The sequence below is a fragment of the Ctenocephalides felis genome, unplaced genomic scaffold (assembly GCF_003426905.1).
Source record: "Ctenocephalides felis isolate EL2017-DRISC unplaced genomic scaffold, ASM342690v1 CF-g0.4_SCAFFOLD_01170, whole genome shotgun sequence".
Lineage (NCBI taxonomy): Eukaryota > Metazoa > Arthropoda > Insecta > Siphonaptera > Pulicidae > Ctenocephalides > Ctenocephalides felis.
In genome coordinates, this window is record NW_020537324.1 from 86,532,428 (window position 1) to 86,549,289 (window position 16,862).

General features: G+C 28.4%; 1 protein-coding gene across 1 annotated transcript; it reads right to left on the bottom strand.

The window, feature by feature from the left end:
* Positions 1-338: 338 nt before the first annotated feature.
* LOC113367898 (annulin-like) lies at positions 339-16,568 on the bottom strand. The gene is made up of 17 exons (XM_026609472.1): positions 16,405-16,568; positions 9,427-9,579; positions 9,199-9,312; positions 8,740-8,864; positions 7,483-7,639; positions 6,365-6,516; positions 5,385-5,557; positions 5,267-5,325; positions 4,003-4,163; positions 3,564-3,755; positions 3,224-3,334; positions 2,836-2,963; positions 2,565-2,742; positions 2,008-2,082; positions 1,643-1,780; positions 975-1,079; positions 339-590 (listed from the first exon to the last, which is right to left on the bottom strand). The coding sequence occupies exons 1-17, from the start codon at positions 16,505-16,507 to the stop codon at positions 339-341; spliced, it is 2,376 nt and encodes a 791-aa protein (XP_026465257.1). The 5' UTR covers positions 16,508-16,568.
* Positions 16,569-16,862: the final 294 nt, after the last annotated feature.

Genomic DNA, 16,862 nt, shown 5'->3' on the forward strand with positions numbered 1-16,862 from the left:
AAATTTTACTATGTGCTCTTAAAACTTGTATGAATATATTCTTAAAATTTTGAATTGATTGATAAAGTAGTTTTTCTAATATAAATTCCCAAAAATCAATTTTTTTTAGGCGGTTACACTAGTTGCGCCCCTTAATGGAACTCAGTATAGACATCAAAATGATCGATACTCTTCAATATTATAATTAATTTTAATGGTTGGGTTCAAAATATGAAAGTAATGAGCAAGTACTTTTGGAATCGAGTTGGAGGAGTAGTTTCGATTTTTAAAAAGGCAGAATCGATATAGTCAGTTCGATCACTTAATATGGTAATAAAATAGTTTCACCCAAGATTTTTTTACGTTTCTCCATTAACATAAGATCCATTAACCGCGCTGGTGCCTCCATTCTCCATATTTTCCTCCACAACCTCGTTGGAGGCGACTGCTCCGGTTGCGCCTCCGCCGTCGTTTTGGGCGACGACATAGGCCAGAAAACCGTCCACGTCGTCCAATTCCTTCGAAGAGAATTTGGCCACTATGGTGCTCCTGCCAGAATATGGTGGAGTCAGGTTGAAGGTCTCGATGTGGGTTTGGCCTGGTTCGATATTCTGAGAAAAATAATTATAATTATATGATGTATATTTTAATTTTTCAATGACCAAGTCAGTTGGTACATTTTTTTGGAGAACGCCAATTTCAAGGTCGACCAATTTTGAACATTTTTAATACATGGTATAACGAAAAGTCTGAAATCTTGAAAATATGGATCAATTGTGTTATTTTTTTGATTATGATACTAAAAATGTCATGTATGGCTGCTGTTTCGAAGTTCAAATAGATAATTAATTATAATAAAATTAACCACGATGACCAAAAAAATGGTTACAGCTAGCTCATAACTTTCAAACTGCATAGTATGATTTTTTTATCTTGACGTTGAAACATATAATATTATAAACACACCCTGTGTTTATATATAAATGTTGACTCACCTGTTTTAACTTAATTTTCAACTGCTGCTCCAGTCCTGTACCTTCGACGATAAAAACTCCTTTTTTCAAAGGAATCGGCATTGGATTCGTCAGTCTTAGGGAAACCTATTTAAATAACAATAATAATTAATAATTTTAAATAATAATAATAATAACAATTAATTATAATCTCTGCCCTTTGTTTTATCTAACAGATTGTTGGATTTACCATTAATAATACTCAGAAATGCATTAACAATAATAAAAATGCTATAATAATAATGACAATTCTAATAATAACATAATAATAATGACAAAATAAGAATAATATTAAATTAATAAGCAGTGATTTTTATTGAACTTGTATTCAGGGGTATTTTATTTAGGAGCAACTTTTTTAAAAAAAAAGAATATTCGATGATAATTTACCATGGAGTGATCCATAAGTACCTACTAAAAAATAACATTAAATTATTAGTTCAATAATAACAATTTTTTAGTAATAATAACAATCAGTCATTGTAAATAAATTGATTAATTTAGTAAAGTTTTGGTAAATCCAAATAGGACTTGGAGGGCACCTTAAAAAATTCAATTATGTAAGACTACATAGTTTATTTTTTAATATTATAAAATTATGTAATAAATATTTGTTATTTTTTATTTTTAATATAAATATTAATTTTTACCTCTAGTGGAATTCCAGTCGTGGGCAATCCACCCAGTCTAATTTTGATATCAGGTTTTCTTACACGGAAATCATCCTGGGCATAATATTCATAATCTGTGTCCTGTATCCTGGCCATGCATGATATATTAAAAGCACTCTAAAAATAATAATATTACATTTATTTATAACTTGAAGAAATAAAAAAAACTTAAACTCTGACGAAAGTTTGTCTTACAAAATTAATTCACTTAATCTTGTTGTTTTCAAGATATGTATGTAATGTATGTAAAAAATTTGGTAAGATAAGAAGATAGATGTAACTTTTTTGCAACACTCATTTAAACAGGTTAAATCTTGTTTTTTTTTTTTAAATATTTTACTTACCTGATCTATCAAACGTCCAAAATATTCATCAAATGATACATCCATTCTTACTTCATCTGTTGTACTTGGTAAAATCTGAAAATAGATAAGCGAATTGAATAACATATACTATATATATATATATATATATATATATATATATATATATATAATAACATATTTTATGAAAAGCACTCTACTGATAAGCGACCATAAAAAAAATTATTCTAGCTAAATTCTATTCTAGAAATAACATCATAAAAGATAGTACTGATGAAGACAATTCTACTGACGAGAAAACTGAAGTTTAGATTTGACTTCAAAATATAAATAGAATATAGTATTTAGTTTGATCACAGATATGGACTCTAAAGAAGTAAAATGAAACTGAAATGAATTTATTTCATTGTCAAAATCCTTTTGGAGTGTCTTTTTTTAACTATGGTGAAGGAAAAAAATCGAGGAGATCATATTAAGCTTACAATTGGACAATATGTCAAGTTAACCATTTTTATATTTATTAGAATAACATTTGAAAATCGTTTATGATAGACCCGCCTTTTTTAAATTTTACTCACATCTCTAGTAAATTGTAACAATTTAACTTCGCCTTTAACTTTTCCAGTATACAAAACAGTATCGACTCTCAAAAATCCAGTAACTCTATGTGCAGTAATTCCGCTGCGATTTTCGATTTTTAAAACAACAGCAAAATTCTCACCGATTTTGATGTCATCGAGGAGCTCAAAATCAAACCTGGAAATAGAAACAATAATAAAAAAATAATTATGAAGAAATTTATATAAATTTCTATTTTATTTCTAGGTTGTAAATTTATATTTCTGTTACCTGACGTCATTGAAATCTTCGTTCAAATAATATCTTGAGAAAATGCTTTCGGCGTTTCTCAAAGCCCTCAACATTATGGCACGTTCTTCTTCGGATTTTTCTGGATATTTATAAGTGTGTGTAACATCCTTAAAAAAATAAAAAAATGATTAACTAGTGGTGTATGGCATCGTGCCTCAAGGCAAATTGCTGGAACTTTCCGTACCGTAGTCAAATATTCGAGAAATTTTAAACGCTTTCAAATATATTATTACAAATAGTGTAACTTTCATTATTTTTGTTGCTATCTTGTTATATCTGAAGAAATCAAATGTAAATCATAAATCAATTTATGAAAAAGACACTTATTTTATGTAAGTATATTAAAAATTGTTAAAAATATACGTACTTCTCGTTCCCATTTTCCGACAGCTTTTGTTGAAATCAATTGTCCGATTCCGTACATGTCTTTTCGTAAAAGTTTTAATGGTTGTGTTGGTCCTGCGTATCTCCAAAATACCTAAAAATATTAATTTAAATATTATATATGAAATAACTAGAACTGTGCACAATGCAGAACAAACACAATATTTTTTGGACGTTGCGTTTTTAAAGTATCTCTACCTTAAAGGTTCTATAATATTAGAAAACTGCATGGACCACTTAATTTTGCACAAATTTATCATTTCTATCCATTTATATCAGAGAAAGTATTTAAAAGTTACAGGGAACAAAATCAATTTTTTTACCTTGTCTGCGTTGACTTCGGCGTACAAAAACGCAGTATCGTGGGCCCTTTTAATTTCGCCCTGTTTAACGGCAATGACACTTGCAGGGCCGCATCGGAAACTGTCCTCGGATAATTCTTGAGGCGTCGCGTCGACCGCCTGCCAACCTCCATAGGCGTAGGCCGGGTACAGGTCCGGACGATCCATCCAGGCCTGGGTAATGGAATTAAATTTAAAGACATCTAATTACAAAGTCATACTATCATTATATACTATCATTTTAAAGAAAAAAATCTTATCATTATCAGAAAAGTATAAAATTGTGACGAAATCTGATTATGTATAGAATTCGACATGTCATGTTTGTTTATATAATATATTATCAAATCTGATTCGAATTTGCACTATAAAAAATAGGATCCTCATTCTATTAGTATATTTTTTCTGATTGATTTTTTACCTCGTTCCATACGTGGTAATTCCAAATAGAATCCGAATTGAGTTCTTCCATAACTTCTCCTTTTTCGTCCACAAAATAGTCGACAGTCAAACTTGCCTGTGTGTCGTGGGCTGAGGAGTAGTTTGTGATGACCCTTGAAGGGATGCCTAAAGTCCTTAGAGCTGGTAAAAGGTAAAAAAGACATGTTTATGCTTTCTTGGAAAGGTCACTTATGGTTTAAGGTTTTTATGGTATTGCATGATGGTGATGCTGGTTAAGGATTTGATGGAGTAAAGATCTTATGGCAAAGTGATATTACTAGGAATCCTATGAAATTGGGAACATGTGATAAAGTTTAGCAGAAAAAAGGGCACGTGATCTCATGAAATCATTAATTGGTTCAGTGATATTTAATTCTAGCAAGATTTGGGACAAATGCTATTTTTGATAAGACTCTGTAAGATTTTATAAAAACTCTGAATCCTGTACGTTTTCATATATATATATATATATTAGGGTGGTCCTTAACAAGGACATTTTCGAATTTCTTTGCTCCCAGGGGCGAAATTGCTTCCAAATAAAAAAAAAATGATTCTCTGAAAGTTTTAGCTCTTTTTATAAACATTTAGATAGAGCGCACAATAAAAATTACTTGCATCTGTTTGTTACTAATATGTGCTCAAGAAATGTCAATCTATAAATTCGTGCGCCATCTGTGATCATTTATCGTGAACTCAAATCGTATGATACATAAGAATATTTATAAACCACATAACATGCACATAACCTCTTATTAAATACATGTGAGCTGTTCTATAAATCTATTCATCATGGCATCAAGAATAATTTTGCAGCAAAATATTTATAATAAATATTTTGCTGCAAAATTATTCTTGATGCCATGATGAATAGATTTATAGAACAGCTCACATGTATTTAATAAGAGGTTATGTGCATGTTATGTGGTTTATAAATATTCTTATGTATCATACGATTTGAGTTCACGATAAATGATCACAGATGGCGCACGAATTTATAGATTGACATTTCTTGAGCACATATTAGTAACAAACAGATGCAAGTAATTTTTATTGTGCGCTCTATCTAAATGTTTATAAAAAGAGCTAAAACTTTCAGAGAATCATTTTTTTTTTATTTGGAAGCAATTTCGCCCCTGGGAGCAAAGAAATTCGAAAATGTCCTTGTTAAGGACCACCCTAATATATATATATATATATATATATATATATATATATCAAGAATTTAGTCTAATTACTTCACTCACCTGAACAAAGTACTCCAGCAAAAACCCAACATTGTCCATACTTCACAGGTTTCTTTTTCCTGCCAAAAAATATATAATAAACATCTTCAATATTTTTATAACTATTGCACTTACTTACTTATAATATTCCTGCATAATTTTCATACTTCCAATCCACTTTGTTGGTGGTGTACCACCACCATGATCATCTGACCAATTTCCTTGTACCACTCCATTATCATCAGCACTATTGACAGCTCCACAAAGGGCTCTAGAAACTAGAACAGGGTCACCTCTGGAAGCCCCTTTCAACTAGAAAGAAATAGCTTTTATTAAAATCAGTATAATGCTTTTACTTTTTGCTTTACATCTTTTTCCCTCTACTTTCAAATATTGTTGTTAAACAATGCTTAACTTTACTGGTTTTTGACACATCGGTGGTGGACCTTTTTAATCCCGGACCTTCATATATTACTATCTATTCTGCGATAAATTCTGGGAAATTATAACTGGAAAAATGTTATTCGACAAAATGTCCATTTGATCGATACCAAATTTAGGTTCTGAATTCAAATAAGATAAATAAAAAATAATATAACCTAGAAAATGTTTTATAAATACCAATGAGTATATAATTATACAAATGAGATCTTTCAAAGCACCGTGTTTGAGAAAAATATGGCAAAAAGTGCATTTTCATATTAACATTTCAAAAAAGTTGATATTTTGCGTCTCTAGTAACACTTGCGGCCCGTTTACTAACGTTTTTGTATATGAATAAAACTACAAACAAAACTACATCCTACAATTTAATCACAATTAAATCATATTCACGTAAAACATCCTATTAAACGTAATTGAACATCATCTGTCAAAATCCTTTGACATTTGACGTATTAGCCACCGTCCATTGCTTTATTAAAATACGCTTCTACAAAATTTTTCAAATTAAAAATTTAAAGATTCTACACGATTTTGAAATAATATCTCACCTTTCCGACAACCTACTGATTGGTACGAATTTTTCAAGACTAAGGCTGGCCAAATCGGTTTAGCCGAGTTTTAGCGGATCATTTAATCGAGAGCTCAATATTTATATATAAGATATGTTTTTTTTACCTTTGATACGTGAGTGATGAGATACAAGGCACAATCCAGGATGTCTTTTTCGAATTGGGCATATTTCCAAACAGTAGGTCTTAATCTGTTGTAGGATCCTCTCCAAATTAGTCCTGTATCTGCCATTACTGTTTCTTCTCTTAAAGCATCATCTGCAAAAAAATTAGATGATCAATAAAAACAACTAGGAAAGGAGTTCCATTGGCTTCAATCTTTCTTTAAGGATGTTTTAAATTCCAGTCGATTTCTAAGAAATTGTTTTATTTCATAGTAGTAACAAATAGTGTAAAAAATCATAGTGTACAAAATGAAACAATCAGTATATTTTGTGACTTTGCCTCGGATGGAACAAATATTGGAAAGAATACCGAAACTGTAGTCTTTATTTTAGAAAAATATTATTAATTTGAATGTGGTTTTAATCTTTTATCATCTTTTAGTATACCATTTTTTATACATTTTTGATAATTGCTATTACTTTTTTAATTTTTGATATTTTAATTGCCTTACTCTTTCTGATAATTACTATCTAGAAGACTGAATGTATTTCAAGTTTGTTTTCAAAATTATTAGTATTTACTGATGATGACATAAAATTGGTGGTGGAAACTTCTGGAAAAATAAAGATGTCCTAATTTTTTTTTACTTTTTTTTATAGTAATCTCTTCCAAAGTTTTATTCTAAAAATTAATTTTTTTTTTAAAACTCTATATTTTAACAAGTTAAATTTCTAGTCAGTAGATATGTCTTTTCTCTCATTGTATTTTTTAAAAAATAACTTTTCTTAAGCACTAATTATATTTTTCTTCATCCAGCATATAGTCATTTGTTCTCCAATAGTTTGTTCTCCAATAATTCTTGATTCGTGTTTCTTATTCTTTCACTTTGCTCGTTAGTAGAGTTCTTCTTACTACAATATTTATGTTAGATATGTTAGAGATTTTTTTTTTATTTACCTGCCATGTAGACTTGGTCTCTAGAACACCAAGGGTTGTACAAAACGTAAAAGGATTGTGGCAGACTGTAGCTCATGTTTTTTTGTTCTTTCGGTCTACTCCTCAGTAGAGTTTTTTATGTTAGAAATACTGTTAGATATGTTAGTGATTTTTTTTATTTACCTGCCATGTAAACTTGGTCTCTGGAACACCAAGGGTTGTACAAAACATAAAAGGGTTGTGGCAGACTATAACTGACTGCTCCTCCTCTTAATAATTTTGTGTCTATGTCCAATTTCCATTGGGCTACTATGCAGTCGTGGGCTGGGGTCACTTCCACCTAAAAAAAATTATAAATAGAGCATAAACTTTAAAGAACTAGGTGTAAGTTGCAATTTGTCTTTAGGCAGGTACCAGAAAATTCTGAACATCTGAATATAATCGAGATGATCTTTGGTTTTGGATTGGATTATTTCTAGCAATTTCTAACATTTAAGAGATTTTTTTTGACTGAACTTGAATAAAATTTATATATTTTAAAGATAAAATATTAGTATAAACAAATTGGGTTTAAGTGGCATTTTTCCTTAAGGTAACTTGAAGTAACTTTCCGGTCTTAAAATAATAAAGCTGTTCCTCTATTATTGAAATGTATTTATGCATTCCTTGCTTAACATTTTTGCCTGGATTGGTTTAGTCAATAATAATACTAACTGAAACCTTTTTTTTCTCTTGTCTGTCTTAATAAATCTAGAATATTATTCTTTTGTTTGTAATTGGAGTCATATGTCCTCCCATGTTTTGCATTGTGCACTAAAACGTGGTCATACATAGAAAGCTTATATTTGACATTTTATTATTGATTCACGCGACTTCCAATAAATAAGATTTTGTATACTAATTTTTTTATATAAAAAATATGAATTATTATTGTTCCTTACCTGTAAATATAATCATTTACATTTTTTATAAAATCAACTGTAACGATCGCGATGCTGTTTATGTAGGTGAAACAAATATTTAAATATGAATTTTTTTCTAATGCTTATGTTATAAATAAAATCATTTGAAATTTATAAATGCATTTAAAATATAAGTACCTTGCAATTTAATATATTTAATATTACTATTATTATTATTACTAAAACGATATTTACGTGACTCTCGTAGAAATATGAAGGTCTTCTAGACCTTTTTCTGTCCCAAAATCGAAAAAATCTGGGAACACGATCCCACCTGAAGAAATCACTCATTTTTGGGAAGAATTAAAAAAAATGTCTCTCGGTAATAAATATTAAGTAACATTCTTTATAAAATCAACTGTAACGATTGCGATGCTGTTTATGTAGGTGAAAATTAATTTAAGTATGAAGTTCCTTCTTCTTTGTTTATGTTATATATAAAATCATTTGTATTCAATTATTATTTTGAGTTCCTTGCCTCCAATGTTGTCCCTTCGTAGTTCCTAGCAGCAACTGACCATTGTCCATCTGCACCAATTGTAGGTCTTGAGGTCAAAGGGACTGCAACCAGGGTACCTTGGCCGTAATTTGGTACTTCGGCATCTTAAAGTAAACCAGAAATGAAATTAAACTAAATTCATGCCTGAAATGCAACTTGGAACCATTCGATTGATATTCGACTTATTTTTTTTACTTTTTTTTGTAATAATGTCTTCCAAAATTGTCTTAAGTCTTGAACCTTTATTATTAACGATGATAATGCAAAAATGGTCTTCCACTACTAAGTAGACCATGTATTACTTTAAATATGCACAATTTTTTTTTAAAATAAAATCCGAACTCTACTTTTAGATCTATTTAAAACATGTCTAGGTATCACCTTATTCTAATTGGTGTCAAAGATTAATTTATTTGACAAGAGTCAACTTTAAAATACCTGCAACTGTGAAGATGAAACTGACGGCATCTCTTTGAGGATCATATGGTCGACTTAGGCTTAGAATTAATTTGAAACCTTGACCTCTGCGCACCACTAATTTGGAACTTTTCCCTAAAAAATAGACAGAAGAAATAGAAAAATATACAGAAATTTATAAAATAGTACAATTTGGGCAATGTCGTCTAGTTTAACTTTTCTTTAGCATTTTTATTATTAATTTATTACCTCTGTGTTCTTCTAAATCAAAATCGAATTCGTTAGTGCGGGATCTGGTCATAACTTCGTAAAGGTCAGTACGATGCAAAGGACCATTGTGAGAAATACAAAGGTCAACTCCTGTAATTCTTGCTACTTGTAGTGTACTATCAGTAGTATCAGCTGAAAATGCAATAAAATAAACACATTTATTACTTGCAAATCATAAAACTATGTTTTAGTGTCTCTTTATTGTAAAGCGTCGATTACATAAGACTACACGTTTACAACAAAATGAATAAAAATGCAATTTACATACGGTAATTAATCGCAAACAATTTAATATTATTAGCTTTTTATTTATAATTTGCTTGGCGTCTCCATTATTGTTTAAACAAATAGATTTTAATGTTGAATTTTAATGTTTGTCTCTGAAAAGATAGTCCTTGGATTTTATTTATTCATTTATAGGTTAGACAAATTATTTCAACGTAATAGGGTGTGCATTTGTTTAAACTGCATCATCGTTATGCATTTAAATGCATGTCAATAGGATCCATAAGATGAGATGATTCTTTGTTTTGTTTTTGACGTAATGAGATGATGATTTATTGTGGAGATATTTAAATATATATCTAAGGACCAAAGATGCCGCACGAAGGAGAGAAAATATTATTCTAATGACGAGCAAACATGAGAAATAGAATTTGACCTATAAAATAAAAAGCAAGCGACTCTAAATTTAGCAAATTATATGTCAATCATGGAAAATGAATAAAGGAATCTACTGACGAGCAAAATGAATCTGAACATCAGAAATATAGTCCAGTCATTTAAGCTTAAATTAGATAAGAATCTCGTAATTCGAGATACCCAGCTGTAAGTCTGTAAATACTTGTATATTGACACCAAAAAGTTGTCTTAAAACCTACATATGGTAGGGTGTACGCAACATATGCAGGTTTTGAGACAACCTTTAGGTGTCAATATACAAGTATTTACAAACTTACAGACTTACAGTTTGAGGTGAACTTACTATAATGACTGGACTAATAATAAGACTACTCGTGTGCAACCAGAAAACTTTACTGATAAGATGATCCATTATCAATCCAGAAAAACTTTATTACAAATCAAACTATCTGCATCAACATAGAAAGGAAAAGAAGATTTTACTGATGACTCAATTATATAAATCTAAAATATAAAAAGCAATTTTTTTCCATTCAATTGTTCTATGACTAATAACTTTTTCAAACAGAATTTCAAGTCAGTTTCTAGGAAATTGTATTATCTGATGTTCTTACGTCATTTCAACCAGTTCATTGAAATGTATATTATAAAGAGCAATATTATTGGACTGTAAGCAAAAGAACGTTTTCTCCACCTGCCCTGAGAAATATAGTTTTGAGATAAACACAGAACAAATGTACTTCATCCTGTTTTAGTGTTTTTCGCACTCACCAGGGGGTCTGTGTACCCCAAATTCATTACTCTTATTAAAGAACTGATTATCTTATTATAATACTTTTTTATTATATATATTTGTGATTTGGAGCAAATGCTGGAACTTCCCGTTTCATATTGAAATATTCGAAGAATAAAATTTAGTTAAGAAAATATTTTTTGGAAATTAAGAAAAAAAATCCTCAAAAGCAATCGTTTCGTCAGCACAAGAAAGTTTTTTGAATCCATTCAAGTTGGATGCAAGTTCTCTTAAAAATCTGCCGTTTTTTGCACATTTAGCTCCGAATCTTTGAAACAGCTAGACCCGCCTTTGCAAAAATCCAGCTACCACTTTGCCCCAACATTACGAATTGAACGTTTTTTGGATCATTCGAATCTGATACTCCGTTCTTTCAAAAACACGATTTGTATTTTCTGCACTCTTTGCTCCGTAACTCCGAAACAACTGGACTTGCTTTTGCCAAAAACTAATCAGCACATCTTCCTATTAATAGGAATCGAATGTTCTTTAAACCATTCAAATCGGTTGATCCAGGCGCCCGAAATGTGGACGAAAAATTGTATCCACACACCAATCTATTTTTTCTAAGGTATGCCAAAATGTTCAGAAACCTTCAAAACGTGAAGATATACAAAAAATTTCAAATTCAATTTTTGGACGATTACAATAAATTACCCCTAAAGGTAAATTTACGTGCTAGACTTGGTGGCGCCTCTATGGAGTGCGAAAAGAATTAAAATGTAGATGTTGGCAAAGTAGTCGTGCTTATTTCTTTTATCTATGATGGTATTTAAAGGCTTCAAAAAAATAAATTCTTGATTTTCATATGGAATTGATCTCGATTAAAAAAAAACTTGACCTTTGTCAAAGTGTGAACGAGGAAGTTATACGAGCGTTGCATACTTTCGATTTTAATGGAACAGACACCTATTATTATACATTTATATATATATATATATATATATATATATACGCAAACAAGTATATGTTTGACCTCAGTCAAACCAATAATAATGACGCAATCGCCCATTTAAGAAAACTTGAATGCTTCCAGCTATCAAAGAAATCATTGTACAAATATAGTTTTACTATTAAAACTATTCATGGAATATATTTGTATACACATACATAAACCAGACAGTCTGAGGAACAATGTATAGAAAATATCAACTTTGCTAAATCTATATACCATCACAAAATTAAAGTTAAATTGTAGATTGTGTACAAGTGCTTAAAAATTGATCAAATTTTTCCTGTACGTAGGACATAGTATGCAACATATACTATATATATATATATATATATATATATATATGTTTAATTTGAGTTTAATATTCTGGCGTAACATCAATAAAAATAGTATGAGTTTTTTTTTAAATTTATTTATTTAAAATCCATACGTTTCGGCTAGCATCTTAGCCATCATTCAGTGGTAATCAAGTTAACTATAAAAATTGAAACTAAATAAATTATATGAAAGGAAATTTCATGGAAAAACAATAATAATAATAATAGTAATAAAACACTTACAATTTTGTATCCTAATATAGCATATGAAACCATTATTAATCCATGGTATGAGTATGTGCACATTGATAAGATATGTATTTTTTAACACAAACATCACAAATGGTAAAACACACTAATAATCATGATAACTTGACAAGTTGTCGAAACTATGTATTTACTCTTCGGAGTTTAGGATAGAAATGTCACAACTTTCTCAAAGTAGTTTTTAGCATGTGTTGATATTTTTTGGAAAATTTAAAAGGCGATGGGATTTTGTTATTTTTTAAGGAATTTTGACACGCTATTAAGAAACCACGTGTTCGCTTCGTTCAGGGCCGTATTGTCAAAGCGTTTATTTATGACTCTGTCGTTATGTAATTGTAAAAACAACCCCTCAGCGAATCTTCTTTTAATTGTATTCTCTTCAAAATGTAAAATTTTAGGGTTAAAAAAATCGATATTGTGATTTAAATTTTTAATATGCTCAGTTAACATTGTTTTAAATTGTTTGGGATTTTTTCAATTATTTTTGTGTTGATAACACAACACAAAAATAATTGAAAAAATCCTAAGCAATTTAAAACAATGTTAACTGAGCATATTAAAAATTTAAATCATAATATTGACTTTTTTAACCCTAAAATTTTACATTTTGAAAAGAATACAATTAAAAGAAGATTCGCTGAGGGGTTGTTTTTACAATTACATAACGACAGAGTCATAAATAAACGCTTTGACAATACGGCCCTTAACGAAACGAACACGTGGTTTCTTAATAGCGTGTCAAAATTCCTTAAAAAATAACAAAATCCCATCGCCTTTTAAATTTTCCAAAGAATATCAACACATGCTAAAAACTTCTTTGAGAAAAATGTGACATTTCTATCCTAAACTCCGAAGAGTAAATACATAGTTTCGACAACTTGTTAAGTTATCATGATTATTAGTGTGTTTTACCATTTGTGATGTTTGTGTTAAAAAATATATATCTTATCAATGTGCACATACTCATACCATGGATTAATAACGGTTTCATATGCTATATTAGGATACAAAATTGTAAGTGTTTTATTACTATTATTATTATTATTGTTTTTCCATGAAATTTCCTTTCATATAATTTATTTAGTTTCAATTTTTATAGTTAACTTGATTACCACTGAATGATGGCTAAGATGCTAGCCGAAACGTATGGATTTTAAATAAATAAATTTAAAAAAAAAACTCATACTATTTTTATTGATGTTACGCCAGAATATTAAACTCAAATTAAACATATATATCAACATCAAATTCAAGACTATTCAAATATATATATATATATATATATATATATATATATATATGTGTGTAGTAGATTAGTGCTTAATGTTTTTTTTAAATTTCTTTGCTCCCATGGCATCAAATTCTTCCAAATTGATAAAAACAAAATTTCTGAATGTTTTAGCTCTAAAGTTTTATTTAAAGATAGTCCGCACTCCGAACAAAGTTTCTTGGCTGAAAACATCCATATTAAGGATCACCCTAAAATGTAGTAAAAACTTTAAAAGTCTCAACTATTTATAGTACAATATGGTTTACATGCTATTTATAGTACTCACAATTACAAATAAAATTCTGATTGTAAAAATTTGGGACGTGAATTAAATTTTCTGGTACTAATTATAGTACAAGGGTCACTCTATAGTGCATAAGTTGTATATATAAAAGAAATTTAATTTTTTTTTTCTATAACCATATAGTATAAAATGCTTTAGTATAATATATACTATGTATAGTACATACGATTAGAATAAAATTTAGGTTGTTTGCAAAAGTTTACAAGTTGAATCTACTTTTTCTGTACTATTTACAGTACAACTGGCTTAGCATGGTATGTGCACAATATATAAAATATCCATAGTGTAATAAAATTATTTATTATTAATGATGAAGTTCTGAGTATCTCTAAAACTCTACAAATTGAATCAACAGTTTCTATACTATATATAATACAAGTGGCATAGAATTGCATTAGTGTACAAAAAAATGAATTGAGTGCATACAACTTGGACTAACTTTTTTGGTATTATTTTAGTACAATGTATACTAAATTAAATAAATTAAAATAAAAATAAAAAAGGAAATCATTTACTTGTGGTGGCTCTCACGCCATGGACCTGCCTTCGGGCAGACTACCATTTATTATTATATAATAAATTATTTTTTCCTATAAGTAGATTTAAATTGCCCAGGGCAAGATGTTACTTTCTTTTTAACGTATTTATTATCTTTGTCATCAGTTCAAACCTAAATCTTCTATATTTATTTATTATCAATGTATTATGATTTATTTTTAAATCAAGTCAAACATATGTTTTAAATCAGACACTTCAATTTTTTTTTTGAAATTGGAATTTTTAGTTGAGTTATTTGTGAATTCCATCAAACAAATCTGTTTTATTGAATTTGGAAATGTTCCAAGTTATGAGAACGAGAGCACGTGTTCTCGATCTTATGAAGATATTAATATTGGATAATAAAATATTATTGCTTTTAAAATGATCCAACCAAAATACTATATAAAGTTACTTTGGTAATACGACAGAATTATAAAATTATTTAAATATTAATCATTTACCATATCATCAGTATCAATAATAATTTTTATTAGCTTTTTATTAGAAATTTAAGACGGAATGCCCCTTGAACCTAGTTTTTTTACTTTTGACAAATAAGCTATTAATTCTAAAGCTGGTACTTTTTAGAATCATGTCCTCTGACAAAATGGGTTTTGTTATAACGGTCACACAATGGGTTTTGCTCTATTTTCAGATTTAGTTTGTTTACATGAAATCTCTCGTACGTTGCGAATTTGTTTACAATTCGCGCGTTTGACAGTAAACTTTTGGCTTTTTCAACTAAAACAAACCAAACTAATTATAATCTGAATAATTACTTAATGACTAAGACACTCTCTTAATAGATTTAAGATTTCTTATCCCTAAATATTAAATTTAGTAAAACAAAAGTGGGTAGGAAATAATCTAGACAGATGATTGAAAATTGTTTGAAAGTCGAAGATATATTGATGATTCATAAAAATTAATATAAGTTTTAATTTTAATTTTAAGTATTAATAAACTAACCTTACAAAATTCTCCAAAAAATTTGTTTTTTTATTCAAAATGACCAAAAATAGCCTGTAAATATAATCATTAACATTTTCTATAAAATTGACTGTAACGATTGCAACACTATTTGCATAGGTAAAAAATTAATTTAAATATGAAGTTTCTTCTAATTTGTTAAAATATAATATAAAAATCAATATAAGTTTTAATTTTAATTTTAATTATTATTAACCTAACATTACAAAATTCTCCACAAAATTTGTTTTTGATTCAAAATGTTCATTAATTTGTAAATATAGTCTAACATTTTTTATAAATTAACTGTAACGATTGCGATGGTATTTATGTAGGTGAAAAATTAATTTAAATATGAAGTTCCTTCTAGTTTGTTAAAATATAATATAAAAATTAATATAAGTTTCAGTTTTAATTTTAATTATTATTTCCATAATTTTACAAAATTCTCCAAAAAATTGTTTTTGATTCAAAATGACCATTAGTTTGTAAATATAATCTAACATTTTTTATAAAACCAACTGTAACGATTGCCTAGCTATTTATGTAGGTGATATATTAATTTAAATATGAAGTTTCTTCTAATTTGTTAAAATTCTAATTTATATGTTTTAATTTTAATTTTAATTATTATTAACCTAATTTCGCAAAATTCTCTAAAAAATTTGTTTTTGATTCAAAATGTCCAGGATTAGTCTGTAAAAATACTCTAATTTTTTTGTAAAATCAACTGTAACGATTGTAGGTGAAAAATTAATTTAAATATGAAGTTTCTTCGAATTTGTTTATGTTCTAAATAAAATTTTATGGACTTTATAAAAGCATTTAAAATATAAGTACCTTGCAATTTAATATATTTAAAATTACTATTATTATTATTATTAATACTAAATTGATATTTACGTGACCAGACGACTCTTGTTGAACTATGATGATATCTAGGCCTCCTTCTGTCCCAAAATCGAAAAAATCTGGGAACACGATCCCATCTGAAGAAATCACTCATTTTTGGAAGAAATTAAAAAAAAATAAGTCACTCGATAATAATAATTTATAGAAAAACACACATGTAAAAATAAAGTCACTCAGTTATAATCATTATTTGGTCACAAATCGAAAATCACAAAAACTGTGAATTGATATACTAATATAGTCACGAAACACACTTTGAGAACTTGTTTTATATGATAAAGGATAATATGAAAATTTAAATAGTTTATTGTTAAATTGTTTAATAAATAGAGCCACTCTTGAGAACTATTTTATACGAAAAAGTGTTTGCTAAATAAAAGAACTGCAATTTTATATAATATTATTAAATTGCTGCTTTTTTTAATTATTGAGCACTTTTGTAATAAATA

Coding starts and splice junctions, on each gene's coding strand:
- LOC113367898 (XM_026609472.1), bottom strand. CDS start 16,507: ATGAGTGATTTCTTCAGATGGGATCGTGTTCCCAGATTTTTTCGATTT. Junction 9,313..9,426: donor TGATTTAGAAGAACACAGAG/GTAATAAATTAA, acceptor TCTATTTTTTAG/GGAAAAGTTCCAAATTAGTG. Junction 1,781..2,007: donor TTGGACGTTTGATAGATCAG/GTAAGTAAAATA, acceptor TATTATTTTTAG/AGTGCTTTTAATATATCATG.